Source organism: Mesoplodon mirus, assembly GCF_964341445.2.
Source record: "Mesoplodon mirus genome assembly, chromosome: 6".
Taxonomy (NCBI): domain Eukaryota; kingdom Metazoa; phylum Chordata; class Mammalia; order Artiodactyla; family Ziphiidae; genus Mesoplodon; species Mesoplodon mirus.
In genome coordinates, this window is record NC_138982.1 from 128,119,822 (window position 1) to 128,134,663 (window position 14,842).

At 43.1% G+C, this 14,842-nt stretch overlaps 1 protein-coding gene across 1 annotated transcript in view; it reads left to right on the plus strand.

Moving 5' to 3' along the window:
* The first annotated feature begins 8,519 nt into the window (after positions 1-8,519).
* The window catches only part of JAM2 (junctional adhesion molecule 2), a 68,692-nt gene continuing 62,369 nt past the window's right edge, over positions 8,520-14,842 (plus strand). The window contains exon 1 of the mRNA XM_082625316.1: positions 8,520-8,892. Within this exon, the coding sequence (XP_082481442.1) occupies positions 8,826-8,892 (67 nt within the window). The 5' untranslated portion in view covers positions 8,520-8,825. The remainder of the gene's footprint in view (positions 8,893-14,842) is intronic.

A 14,842-nucleotide genomic window follows, 5' to 3' on the forward strand; every position in this document is an offset into this window, starting at 1 on the left:
CAACCTAAAAGTAAATAAATATGGATCTGTTAAACAGTTATTATATCCCTAGAGTGAATACAATGGTGCCATCAGCACTGATACTGCAGTAGATTGGCTGACTTGGAAAAATGGTTATAAGAGTGGAGGTAACATGGCAGTGCTATAGAGTAAAGGCTTTATATATATAGACAGACCTGGAACCATGTCTTGTTGTACCACTGACCAACTGGGTGTCCTGGGGCAATTTATTGGACCTCACTCAGACCCTCAGTTCCTTCATATGTAGAATCAAAGGAGATCACGAACACAGAGCACTTAGCAATGAGATTGGCATGTAGAGATACTGAAGCTTAAAAGCAGTACTACTGACTTTAAAAAGACATTGTTAGGGCTTCCCTGGTGGCACATTGGACGCCTGCCGATGAAGGGGACGCGGGTTCATGCCCTGGTCCGGGAAGATCCCACATGCCGCAGAGCGGCTGGGCCCGAGAGCCATGGCCGCTGAGCCTGCGCGTCCCGAGCCTGTGCTCCGCAACGGGAGAGGCCACAACAGTGAGAGGCCCGCGTACTGCAACAACAACAACAAAAAGACATTGTTAGATGTTATGGACTGAATGTTTGTGTTCCCTCAAAAATCATATGTTGAGACCCTAATCCTAATGTGATGGTATTTGGAAGTAGGACCTTTGCGAGGTGATTAGGTCATGAGGGTGGAGCCCTCATGAATGGGATAAGTCTCCTTATAAGAAGATGCCAGAGTTCTCTGTCCTCCATGTGAGGACACAACAAGACATTGGCTGTCTGCAACCTGGAAGGGGGCCCTTGCTGGAACCTGATTGTCCCAACACCCTGATCTTGAACTTCCTATCCTCCAGAACTTGAGAAATAAATTTTTGTTATTTATAAGCCACTCAGACTCTGGTGCTTTGTTAGAGCAGCCTGAACTAAGTTGTTAGGTTAAAAAAAACTTACAGTACAATCACACTCTTGTCAAAGATACATGGATCCATATATCCAACCAGTAGCTATATATCTATTGAGCATTTAATAACTGACAAGCACTTTGTTAGGAAAAGAGACTACAATAATGAGATTAAAACTTAGACCCTGTCTTCATGGAATTCACAGTCTACTACTGGTGACTGATTGTGACCAACTGAGTTTAAAATCCCAGCTTTGATACCAGAGAGGAAGAGGGTAACGAGAGCTTGCAATAGTAGGATTTGATCTAGTCAGGGAGGGCAGGAAAATGTCCTAAGGAAATTGAAGTTTAGCAGAGACAGAAGGATGAAGAGGTGGTGACCAGCTGAGATGGAGGTGAACTGACAGCAGTGCACATAACAGTTCAGCACGTTGAATCTGGACTAAGCCCAGTGCCATTGCAAACCTTACTCTACCCCCCACAAGTTGTTGTGATTCTGGGCTTGTCACTCAATCTCTCTGTCCCAATGACCTCACCTGTAAAACGGAAATAATAGATTTTCTCATTTATATGATTATGAGGATTAAAGTAGATAATATGAAAAGAATTTAGCATAGTGCCTAATATATATATAGCAAATATTCAATACATGCTAGATAATACTAAAGAAAGAACAAAGAATGAAGATCCAAGTGCAAAGAGGGAAGAGTATATGCAAAGGCCCTGTGGTAGCATGATGAGAAAAAGGGAATGAAGTGGTGCTGTATATTCTCCTTTTATTCTAAAAGCTGCTGGAATCCTTGAAGGTTTTCAGCCAGGCTCTCCATGGCCCCCATCGCTCTCCCTCTCAACCTTTGTGCCACAGTCCCACCTGCCAACTCTCACTCTGTGTACTTGTCACAAGGTCTGTGCACCTGGTGTTCCCTTTTCAGAGACTGTTTTTCCCACCTGTTTTCTCCTACTCCCTTCAACTTTCAGACTAAGCGTCCCTCCCTCAGACTAGCCTTCCCTGACTTCCCAAATATGCAAACCCTTAATTAATTAGCCCCCCTAGTATCCATGCTTGCTTTGCCTGATTGATGTCTATCTCATCCACGAGATGAAATATTGTCTGTTATTGCACATAATTGTGTCCCAAGCCATCAGCATAGTGGTTGGCCTATAGTAGGTGCTTATTGTATGTTGGGTAATGAAAGAGAGAAAGGATGGAAGAGAAGGAGGAAGGTAAAAAGGTGAAGAAAATTGAGTGAAGCGGTGATAAAATCAACTCAATTTTAGACTTGATTTTAATTTAAATATTTAAATATCAATTTTAACTGATTTTGAGTGGAACATCTAGATATTCTAAAAACAGGGAAAACTGATTTGGAGTTCAAGAGAAAGATCTGAGCTAGAGAGATATAGACTACAGAGTTATTAGAACATGAAAGATAAGTAAAGATAAGTAAGGGAATGGGGAATAGCAGGGTCTTTAGAGACAGCTGGTTTGGGTTCATTACCTGTGTGAATGTAGGCCGGTTAGTAAGTCTCTAAGTCACCAGACAGATATAGAGAGATAGGTCCCTATCACAGCCAGCCAGACTCCCAATAGTGTGTTTCCCACGTCCCCAGGCTGCCTCACACCCAGCTGGTTATTCAGATTACCCTGAACATTCATCATACAGAAATCATACAGATTTTGATCTTCTATTTGTTTAGCCTCTGGAGTTGATCAGGTACTTACTGATACCCAGCAGTTATAGATAGGGCTGTTTAAAAATGCATAATCATACCTTTCCCCAGCTCCCTCATTGGGTTGTTGCAGAGATCCAAAGAGAAAATGCGTATGAAAGGACCTGCAAAATATCGTGTCAAACAAATGAAGATGACATTATCATGACAGAGAACAAGTCACAACATTCAGGATGGCTTTTTCTTCTCCCTAGGAGAAGAGAGAAATGCATTCCACTGGAGTCCATCTTCTCGGATATCTCAGTCATTAAGAACATGGGTCTTGGAAGTCAGACAAATTTGGGTTTAAAGCTGGCTCAGTTATTTCCTAGTTGCCTAGTCCTGGGTCAGGGACTTAACTTTCCTAAGCCTTTGTTCTCATCTGTAAGATGATAATAGTACCTCTTCACAAAGTTGTTTATCAGATAATGCCTATAAAATGCTCTGCACAGTGCCAGAAAATAGTACTTAATACATGGTAACAATTAATATCATCATCGTCTTTAGAAGTGTTCTGGAGAACAGCAACCAAATGGAAGAATCACTGCATCTTTCTTAAATCTTTTTAGTGTCCTCTCATCTGGGCTGTATTGCTATAGATCCAAGATGGTGAGTTAGACTGCAAAGCTCCCTCAACCCAGCGGAGTTTTACTTCCCCCACTCACTCTTCAATTGAGGACATATATTAAGTGTAGCTGTCCTAGGCAAGGGGTCTCAGGAGAAAATTAGATATAATGTGGGTCAAGTTATATGCAAAAAGGCAAATCCATTCCCAGCCAGTGCTGAGGGATCTACACTCTTTGGGGGACTGCAGAGGAAAGACATAGCTAGCATTCATTCCAGGACTGGCTCTTTTCTTATCTTGCTGTGTGACCTTGGGTAAATTATATCATTCCTTTGCTTCTCATCATTCTTAACTGTGAAATGAGGAAGCGGAAATGTGGGGAAGGGATGGAGTTGGGAAGTACCTTTTTCCCCAAGTTTGAGTTGTTATGACTCCATCCTTATAGACTAACTGATGCCTGTCCAACCTTTGTTTGACCCTGGCAAGTGTTTGTTAAATGCTGTCTCTTCCCCAAGAAAATTCCATTTAAAAAGTCATTTTCGTATTACTTAATTCCCTATGAAGTTGCTAATTATCCTTCAATTTTAAAACACCATCCACTGAGTTGATAATAAATGTGCTTTTAAAAAAGGAAAGAAAGCATTAATAACTAATTTACTGATCACTGGTGAACTTCACTTAATTGTCAGGTAGAACCACCCTGGAGCTGTTAAGTCATGTAGGAGCAGAGACTGTGAAATGCAAGGGAAGGAGAACACTTTTATAGAGGGTAAAAGGAAGTTGGGAGGGGCTAAAATAAACAGAGTCCATGGCTTTTCATTGGTTGAGTCCTTGCCAGGGAAGGAGTCTTTCTTATGCCTCTTGGGCTCTGCTATTGTCACAGGGCATGAGAGCTTCTCATTCTGGTCCCCCGACTCTATTTAATTGAAGGTTCTGTTTTTGTTTTTAATTTATTTATTTTATCTTTGGCTGTGTTGGGTCTTCTTTGCTGCCACGCAGCTGTCACCCCAAAATATGCCTCTTTGGCAGGAGAATTATTTTAGGCTGATACTTTTAAGAAACAGCAAACATAGGAAAAGCCCTGAAAACTGAGTAGAAGTACAAAAGCTCCTTTTGTAGGAGACATTTATATTTCTAAGGGAAATCTCTATTTGTATGGGTATCTCCCTCTCTGTACCTGGAAGAGAAGGGTGATCCTAAATCTCTGGAAACACTTATTAATGGAGAAGGCAGTGAATTAAATCTGCAGATTAATTTACCGTTGTTTACTGTGCTTTTGCTGGTCACCTCCCATAACTGGCCTGGGGCGAGGGGGTCGGGGGAGACCGCAACACCTTTTGTCCTTAACTACAGACGGCATCTAAGGTAGTGACTTGGGCCATTTTCGAGAGTTACCCAGTGTTCTTGGATATCTCCCTTGAATATAGAAGGTATACAAGTTACTAAATGTGTTTGTTTTTCTCCCATTAACCTGTCTTTTCATCACGGAGGGATCTCAGCCAAGAACCTAAAAGGGGAGAGGAAAAATTATTTTTCCTTCCCCACATTATCTTCTAGGAGTTTTGTAGTTTTGCATTTTACATTTAGGTCTGTGATCCATTTTGAGTTCATTTTTTGTGAAAAATATAAGATTTCTTTTTTATTTTTTAACATAGATCTTCTTCCTACCTCTTATTGGATTTATTCCCTTAGATTTACCTCTAGATGAATATTCACTTCTTTTTCTGATTGATCTCATTCATTCTCTCTCATGGCTTCTCCCATCTTCTAGAAAGGTTCTCAAATACCAGTCAATTGAATAGTTTCATCAGAGTCAACCAGGGTGCTTATCAGTAATGCAGTCAGCCCTCTGTATCCACAGGTTCTGCATCCTCAGATTCAACCAACCACAGATCAAAAATATTCGAAAAAAAATTCCAGAAAATTCCAAAAAGCAAAATTTGATTTTGATGTATGCTGGCAACTGTTTACATAGCATTTCCATTGTATTAGGTATTATAAATAATCTAGAGATGACTTAAAGTATATGGGAGGATTGCATAGGTTATATGCAAATACTAATGCCATTTTATATAAGTGACTTGAGCATCCTCAGATTTTGGTATCCACGGGGAGTCCCAAAACCAATCCCCCTCAGACACCAAGGACGAGACTGTACAGCTTCCCAGGTGCCCCTGAGATTGAAACTTCTGGGACTCTGAATTTTTAACATAATTTTAAGCAGAGAATCATATTTAAGGATCTCTAGGACATTCCAAAGAGCAATCTTAGCGATCACTGTTCTAGGGGAAGCTGATGATATTTACATCTACTTCTTTTTTTTAAATAAATTTATTTATTTTATTTATTTATTTTTGGCTGTGTTGAGTCTTCGTTGCTGCATGCAGGCTTTCTCTAGTTGTGGTGAGCGGGGCCTACTCTTCGTTGTGGTACGCAGGCTTCTCATTGCAGTGGCTTCTCTCGTTGCAGAGCACGGGCTCTAGGCGCATAGGCTTCAGTAGTTGTGGCACGTGGGTTCAGTAGTTATGGCTTGCAGGCTCTAGAGCGCAGGCTCAGTAGTGGAGCTCTGGCTTTGTTACTCTACGGCATGTGGGATCTTCCTGGACCAGGGCTCCAACCCGTGTCCCCTGCACTGGTAGGTGGATTCTTAACCACTCTACCACCAGGGAAGCCCTACATTTATTTCTTTATCAATTCTGAGGGCTTCCTGAATTCTAGCCCAATTTTTCTAATAGTTGCTGGTCATCTCACTAGATAACCTTTAGTTAACCCATCCCAATCCTGTTGGAACTATGTATGCTGCCTATGTTTCTTTTTCAGGTAATGATGCTATCTATAACCACATATAGCCACCCAGGCTAGAAATCTCCGTTACTACAACTCCCCCGCTTTCTCACCTCTATAGCTGACACAATCATCTAGATAGATGACACAATCCTGCTGTGGAATACCATTGGAATCTACCTGCCTCTTCACTTACTGTGACCATTTACTTCATGCCTCACCTCTTTCTCAGAACACTGCAATGGTTTTCAGACTTGCCTATCATTCTGATTCTCTTATCTCTAAACCATTCTCTACATTTCCATATGAATCATAATTCTAAGGCAACAATGTCTTATAGAACTTTCTGGTATGATGGCAATGCTACATATCTGCATTGTCCAGGAGGACAAACACTACTCGATGGGGCTATTGAGAACTTCAAACGTGACAAGTATGACCGGAGAATTGGATTTTAAATTTAATGGAATTCACATTTATATAGCCACATGAATCTAGAGGCTACCATAATGGACAGAGCAGTTCTACTGTGGATTATTTTATATCCTACCCTAGTGCTTTCAAAAACCTCTTTACCTACAGGATAAGGTCTAGAGTCTATAGTATGACATTGAATGACACTCATAATCCAATCGTCTTTTCAGTTTCTGCCACCTCCCCTGCCCCCATTCCACATGTTCTACTCTAGCACTGTAGAAACTTGCTTTTCCTAAACAAGCCATAATTTTTAGATCTCTCAGCTTTTGAGCCTGCTCTTTGCTCTGCCTAGAATGTCCTTCCCTTATTTCCTTCCTTTCAAAAGTTGCCCCAACTTTCCATGCCGATAAAGAGTGTAGGGGAGGATGTGTGTAGGTTATATGTCCTGCATGCATCCGCAACATAGGAACCTCCCCTTAGCCTTGACCCTTGACCTTGAACAAGCTGTTTAGCATCTCTCCGCCTGGTTATCTCATCTGTAGAGTGGGAATGATAATATTTTCTCTCTGAGTTGTTGGAGGATTAGATATTGCCCTGTTCAGACTCCACTGCTGAGAAAGCACTCAATAAAAACCGTATTATGACGTGGTATTAGAGGTCTTTCCAGAGGGGACTCATTCTCTCTTTCCTCAAGACTGTGAGCTCCTTAGCAGCAAAGACTTGATCTTGTTCATCATTGTCCTCCAGCAGCCGGCATGTTGTAGCTATTTGACAAATGCCTTGACTGGGGGACAGTTAGCTGAGTGAATCAATTATTCACATAGGGTGTCACAGAATTTTTTTTAAAAGTACCCTTTTTGTGTGTGTGTATCTTTAGCAAGGAGCAAAAGAGGCAGATAGTTGGGGCAAGACTGAGAAAAGAGGGTGCCAACAACTTTTCTTGTAAAGCATTAAATCTTTCTTGTTACCGCCCAGAAAAACTGGCGTTAAGCCTGTTGTTGAATCTGTATCCTTTCTCCTTGCTTGACTGGAGCATAGCTCTCACAGTTTTGCCATTTTGACTTTCCTTCCTGGGTCCTCTGCCCCTCTGCCGCCATGGATATTAAGCTTCCATCACTGTCACCAAGGAAACAGCAGGGATGCTCATTCCTCACAGCTCTGCATATCTGAACTCTGGTTGCCTTTGTCCACTGAGCTAACTAAATTCTTCGTGTGCACACCACTAAATCAACTGTCTTCTACACAGAACTTTAACCATTATTCTACGTTAAAAAAAAAAACCAAACGTATAACTATTTCTTCTTTTGGGAGTGGTCTTTTTCCAGACCTGTCAGTACTGTTGAATGCAGCAGACATTTTCGGTCCCTAGGAGTAAATATAGAAATTGCCTGTTTAGCCCTTGCACTGTGTACACTGTAAGTGCGGGTCAATTTTAAAGCACGCAACAGAGCATTCATAATGGGTTTCGCTTTTAAAAGCACTGTAGACAAAAAATAAACCTGACAAAGGGCAGCTGTAGAGTTTTAACATGTGGAAAACTCCACAGGCGGCAGTTATATAACTGGAAAGAAACATGATAAATATTTCACACCGTTAGATGAACTTCTAACTCTGACACGTGAAAAGCAAAGAACACAAAACACACCTCAACTCTCCAAAGAAGCAGAAAGCTTACACCGAGAAGAGGCCAAGGCGATTGCTAAAATCTGAGTCCTGCCTTCCAGCTCGAGTCTTGATTGCTTTTTTTTCCCCCCTTCGCCTCCAAGGCGGAGCCGGCAAACCCCATCTCCCCGGAGCGCCTCCCCCGCAGGTTCGCGGGTTGGCCAGAAAATTTCCAAAGATCTCCACCCTTAGGCTGAAAACCCCCAAAGAAGTTTTGTGCCGAGGAGGGTAAGAGAGGAGTCGGAGCAAGGCAGGCGCAGTCTCCCCTCCTCCGAGCCCCACCCCCAAGCCCTGTGGCCAGCGCCTCCCGCGCCCGGGCTCCTCGCCCTGGGGGACAGCTGGCAGCCCCGCGCCGGACCAGACACAAAGCCGATCAATCCCGGCGGCGCGGGGGCGGGGGCCGCCCGCCCCGCCAGGGCTTCCCTTCCGCCCGTCGCCTCCTCCGGCCCCTCATTAGGACCCAGCCGACACCTCGTCCGGCTTCCTCGGCCCGCCCCGTCCCAACCTCCCCACACGCTCCCCCCCCCAAAAAGAACTGTCCAGACCCCCCCAGACCCTCGGTTAGGCCAGACCCGCCTCTAGGCAGCCGGCTAAGAAGACGCCCCTGGAAGGGGGAAACTGACAAGCCATCAGGCCCCGCCCCTCCCCTCCCCTGCACGAGTCTCTCCTCTCCCGCCCCGAGAAGTTCAGTGCCCCCCGCCCCGGGCTGCCTCCCGCGCTCCCGCGCTCCCGCCGCCGGGACCCTCGGCGTCCGAGGAGCCGGCAGCTCCCGACCCCGCGAAGATGGCGAGGAGGAGCCGCCACCGCCTCCTCCTGTTGCTGCTGCGCTACCTGGTGGTCGCCGTGGACTGTAAGTTGCTGGGGTACCGCCACCCTCCCACCCACTCCTGCTGAGACCAGCTCCCCCAAACCTCCAGCCCCTACTACGCTCGGCGCTGGCGGAGGGCTTTCTCTGGGGCCCCGGACGGAGGGTCTGCCGTGGGGCAGCTGACTTGACACCCAGCGAGCCCAGAATTCGGGGGTGCCGTCTGCGGCGGGGGGCCGGAGGTCTTCGGTTTCGTGTAAATCGCATCTGATTTTGTCAGTTCTAGTTAGAGAAAGTTAAGGGTCCACGCCAGCAGGTTCTCATCTTCTTGCAAAGTTGGGTTGAGTTTTCAAAGACACGGAGACGTGAATAGCATGCAAAACTCACTAACTCCTTAGAAGATGCTAAGATCCCAAGATGGCATCACCCGGAGGCAGGCGCCGGCCGCACTCTTAGCACTAGAGCGGGGGCACCATTAGAATTGTCTTGGCTTTTGAGGGTCCCAATTGTGCCGCTACTATGCAGTGCACTTTTGAGACGCGGGGTGGGAGGGAATTCCTGGCTGCTGAGCCAGAATTACTTGTATCCTCTCCACCTGCACATCTACATTCAGTTCGAGGAGTCTAGTCTGGGCGCTCCAGCCAGCTGCTGTGTCCTCAGGGGACGTCCAACGGGATGATTGTTAGAAAGATACAGAAGCTCTGATGCAACGGGATGATTGTTAGAAAGATACAGAAGCTCTGATGCAGTAGCGGGAGACGTCCCAAAGCCAACTTCACGGGATGGTTCTAAACAGGATTTTCACGGCTTCTGGGCTCATAAGATTTAAAATCTTGGGAATGTTTCCTGTTATTTTGTTTTCCTCGCGTTAACGCTTTAGAAAAAATGGAGGAGATTACAATAGATCTTTAGCACACTTAAGAAACGAAGTTTTTCTTTCGTTTTTCCTTTTTTTCTTTTTACTTTCCTTTTATTTGTTTTTAATAGAATGCATTATTGTTGTTGCTATTCAAGTTCTGGCAATATAATACTTAAAATAACCTGCAGGTTGCGTGTCTAATAGCATAAAACAATGACTCTTTCTCGAGCTCTCATTGCCTGAGTGAGTATTGCTCAGCTCAACGTCGTGTGAGTTTTTGTCCCTGAGTGGGGAAAGAAGGTGCAAGTTGTCTCAGTGAAGGGGGCATGTGCTGACCTATATTATAGGAAATCAAACCAAGAAGTCAAGGCTTCACAATAAAAAAACATTATGCAATTTTGACATATCAATTGGTATCATGTTGAACACACAGACAAAATCACTAATGCCAAAAGGCAACAAAGAGGCAGACTGGAGGAATTGTAACAAAACTACTGGGAAAATTATGTATTTCACTGACAGTCTTAAATTTGAAATAAAAAGGACTGACTTTAGTGTAGAATTATCACTAAGTAAAAACAGAGAAAATTATTTTACTCTGGTATTCCTATACAGTAATCAAAATAGAAACAATACACCCTAAGTTTGAAACTGTAGCCAAGAATAACCCAGAGGCAAACACAGGCTTAGATGAATAAGCAGAATAAGCGCTTTTTCAAGCTTTGGGTAAAGCTAACACTTTGGTCCTCCTAACCCTGACTCCTACAGGGGATTAATTTGGAAGTGTGCAGGGATCTTTTCTGTATTGTTCCTGGGATGCCAAAAGGCCTGGTATTGCAGGAATGTTTTATTTGCTTTTTAAAAATTTTATAACAGTTTAGACTTAAAGAAAAATTGCAAAGATGGCATAGAGAGTTCCCATATACACCTCACCCACTTTCCCCTATTATTAATATTTTACATTAGTGTGATACATTTGTCACAATTAAGGAACTAATACCAATACATTATTATTAACTGAAGTCCATACTTTATTCAGATTTCCTTCATTCTTCCCTGATGTTCTTTTCTGCTCCAGGATCCCATCCGGGACACCACAGTACATTTAGTAATCCTGTATGTATCCTTAGGCTCCTCTTAGCTGTGACAGTTTCTCAGACTTCCCTTGTTTTGTTATTACCTTGACAGGTTTGAGGTGTATTGGCGAAAGATTTTGTAGAATGTCCCTCAGTTGGTATTTCTCTGATATTTTTCTCATGACTGGACTGGGTTTATGGTTTTTCTGGAGGGAGATCTCCGAGGTGAAGTATCATTTTCATCACATCATATCAAGGGTACATACTGTGACCATGACTTATCACTGTTGATGTTAATCTTTATCACCTGGTTGGGTAGTGTATGCCAGGTATCTCCATGGGTTACCTTCTCCCCCACTTTCCATACTGTATTTTTTGGAAGGAAATCACTATGTACAACCCACACTTAAGGAAGAAGAGTTATACTCCACCTCCTTGAGAGTGGAGTAGCTCCATAAATTACTTGGAATTTCTCTGCTTGAGAGATGTCTCTCCCCACACTCCATTCATTCATTCATCTATTTTTTTATATCAGTATAAGCTCATCAATATTTATTTTGCACTTTGGATTACAGTCCAGTACTATTTTATTTATTTTATATTGTCCAGCTTTGGCCATTGGGAGTTCTTAAAATTGGTTCCTGTGTCCCTTTGACATCCCCCCATCATTGTGTATATATGTGTGTTTGTTTGTTTGTTTGTTTTTAACACTTCCTTACTTTCTGGTCCCACAAAATGCTCTAGGCTGATCCTGTATATTTTCTGGTCCAGTTCCAGAATCAGCCACTGCTCCAAGGAGCCCTGGTTCCTTTGATTGGAGAATGGTATTAGAAACCAAGATCTGGGCACTAGGTACATTCATTGCTTTTAGGGTATTGTTGAAAAAACAAGAATGTTCTTCGAGGCTAAGTTTCACCCCACCGTCCTATTTTTTATTTATCCACTCAGGTTTCACGTTCAGATCCAAAAACTGTACGGAAGGCTTACCTATGTATCACACTGCTCCTAGGACTTTCCTGTATGTTTTCTCTTTTTAAGTTCTCAACAAATGCATGAGATAGAACATATCTTCAACTTACAGGTAGGGACCCTAAGGCTCAGAAAAGCTAAGTTACTTGTCTAAGCTCACTTATCTAGGCTGGAAAGAGGTGGAACTGGGATTTGAAGATCAGAGACTTTGTTGCATAGATAGCTGGCCTTCACTCCTCTCATTTTTCTGAGCACTTAACTCTTTTTGCCATCTTCATTCAAGAAAAGACAGTGGATTCGTTATGCTCTAATTAGATACTCATCTTCTTGATATTCATCTCAAATACGACTGTACCACTCTTTTGTCTCAATCCTAATATGTATAATATCATGCTCATTCCCATTCTTTCCTTTTACTTCTATCTGTCAATATTCTTTGTTTCTTTTTGGTAGTCAGGAGGATTGCTTTTTGTTGTTGTTATTTAAATTATGATTTCAGTGTACCTGTTGATAGATGGACATTTATTTGTGTGTTTAGTTGAATTATATTTTTCTTTCCCACTAAAATAGAAGCTCCATGTGGGAAGAAATTTCTTGATGTTTGCTCACTACTGTATGTCCAGTGCTGAGCAAAGTGCTTGGTTAATAGTACGGGTAAATATACCCCTGTCGAAGGGGAAGGGGATAAGGTGGAGTGGGTGGAAGAAATGTATGGATAGAGTTAATGATTGTATTATAAATCATGAAGCCCTAACTTATTCTATGTAGGTGAGATGTCAGATTTCTCTGAGGTAACACCTAAGAAAAGGAGTTGAATGTGAACGAGAGCAGCGTGCTGTTCTTGTCAATACACAGCTGGTGGCAGCCGGTCCTCAGATCTAGACTGGAACCCTAGCCAGGCAACTTGGCCTGAGTTTGTCACCTCTCATCAACTGACAAGGACCGTGGAGGGGGAGAGAGGTTTGGATCTTCTGCAAAATTACAAGATTCTGCCTCTATGATGGAATTGACCCAAAACAGCACTCCAGGAAACCGATGCCAGGAAAATTCTGCCCTCTGTCAACACTGTTAAGAGCAAAGCATCATCATCAACTTGCTGAAGAGAACTGGTTCCATCTTGACAGAGTCAAGATGAATGCAAAGGTCAAATTGTGCTTGCTGGTAGACCTGATAATCATTTTAAGACAGTAACAGACATGACATTAAAAAGGAAGATGTCAAAAGCAAAAATATCAGCATAAAGAGAACAGTGAGTTCCCTATGGCTGAGGACACTCATTTACCCCTCCACGTGAGCAGTTCAGTGAGAGAAGCCCATGTGAATTTACACACATTTGCTCTGCCCATGGTTTCTATCACACCTTCTTCCTCCAGTGGGCCTCCAGTGGGTGGAGAAGATGTATTAGACCATAGAGGCAAGAGCCACTGTGTTTGTTAAAGTCAGACCAGCAGAAATCTGTAAAAGCCATTGTTTAAAATAACATTTCTTTACATCCCATAACAATGTAGTGATACCACTGCTGAGCCGATACTCCAGGCTATCTGTATTGCCAGACTGATGTTTTTTTTAAAATAAATTTATTTATTTTATTTTTGGGTGGGTCTTTAATGCTGGGCGCGGGCTTTCTCTAGTTGCGTTGAGCAGGGGCTACTCTTCGTTGTGGTGCGTGGGCTTCTCAGTGCAGTGGCTTCTCTTGTTGCGGAGCACGGGCTCTAGGAGCGCGGACTTCAGTACTTGTGGCTCGTGGGCTCTAGAGAGCAGGCTCAGTAGTTGTGTCTCACGGGCTTAGTTGCTCCGCGGCATGTGGGATTTTCCCGGACCAGGGCTCAAATCCCTGTCCCCTGCACTGGCAGGCGGATTCTTAACCACTGCGCCACCAGGGAAGCCCCCCAGATTGATGTTTCGAGGAAGATGAGAGTGAGTCAGAACCTGGGTCAAGTGCTTTCTTTGGCAAAAGAAGAAAAAGAAAACTTAACACTAGGCACTACTTTCTTGGAAGGTGTTACTGAGGTCAGAATTCAGAAAAAAAAGCCCAACTGTATTAGTTTCCTATTGTCGCGGTAAAAAATTACGATAAATTTAATGCAGCACAAATTTATTATCTTAAATTTCTAGAGGTCAGAAGTGTGAAATAGGTCTCACTGGGCTAAAATCGAGGTATGGGAAGGGCAGTGTTCCTTCTGGAGGGTCAAGGAGAGAATCTGTCTCCATGTGTTTTCCAGCTTCTGGAGGCCAGCCATGGCCCCATTCCTCCAGATGCAAAGCCAGCGATGCCAGGCTGCCATATCTCTGATTCTCTCTCTTCTGCCTCTGTCTTCCACTTATAAGGACCCTTAAAATTACATCAGGCTCACCTGGGTAATCCAGAATAATCTACTCATTTCAAGATCAGCTGGTTAGCGACTTTAATTCCATCTACAACCTTATTTCCTATTTACCCTGTAAGGTAACATATTTATAGGTTCCTGGAATTAGGATGTGGACACCTTGGTGGGGGGGCATTATTTTGCCTACCACAGCAACCAAAATTAGGATGTGTGTAATCAGTGTTGTGGCCAAGAACATTCTAGAGCCTATGGAGCAACCATAACTCTTCCCTTTAAATTATACTTCATAGTGTTATAGATTTGCATTTTTTGAGCTGTATCTCTGATGGCATAGTGTAGTGGTAAAGAGCACGTACTCTGATGCTGAACTCTGCTCACTTACTAGCTCTGTGACCTTGTACAAGTTATTTGACTTTTGTGTGGGTTAGTTGACCCATCTGTAATGGTGATAATCCCAATAACAGTACTTACCTCATAGAGGTTTAGGGAGAAAGAAATGTGTTCACATGTATAAAGCACTTAAAAAACTGTTGTGTTATTGTTGTTAAAATTTGGGGGCAATGAAGTTAAACATTCATATTATCACTTATAATGGATTTCTGACATTTTTGAGAGTCATAGACGAAGAATAGGCTGTTTCATAAGTACTGTACTAGTTTAAACAGCCTGTTTTACTTACTTTTATTATTTTAAGAGCTTATTTTAGGGAATTCCCTGGCGGTCAAATGGTTAGGACTCCACGCTTCCATTGCAGTGGGCACTGG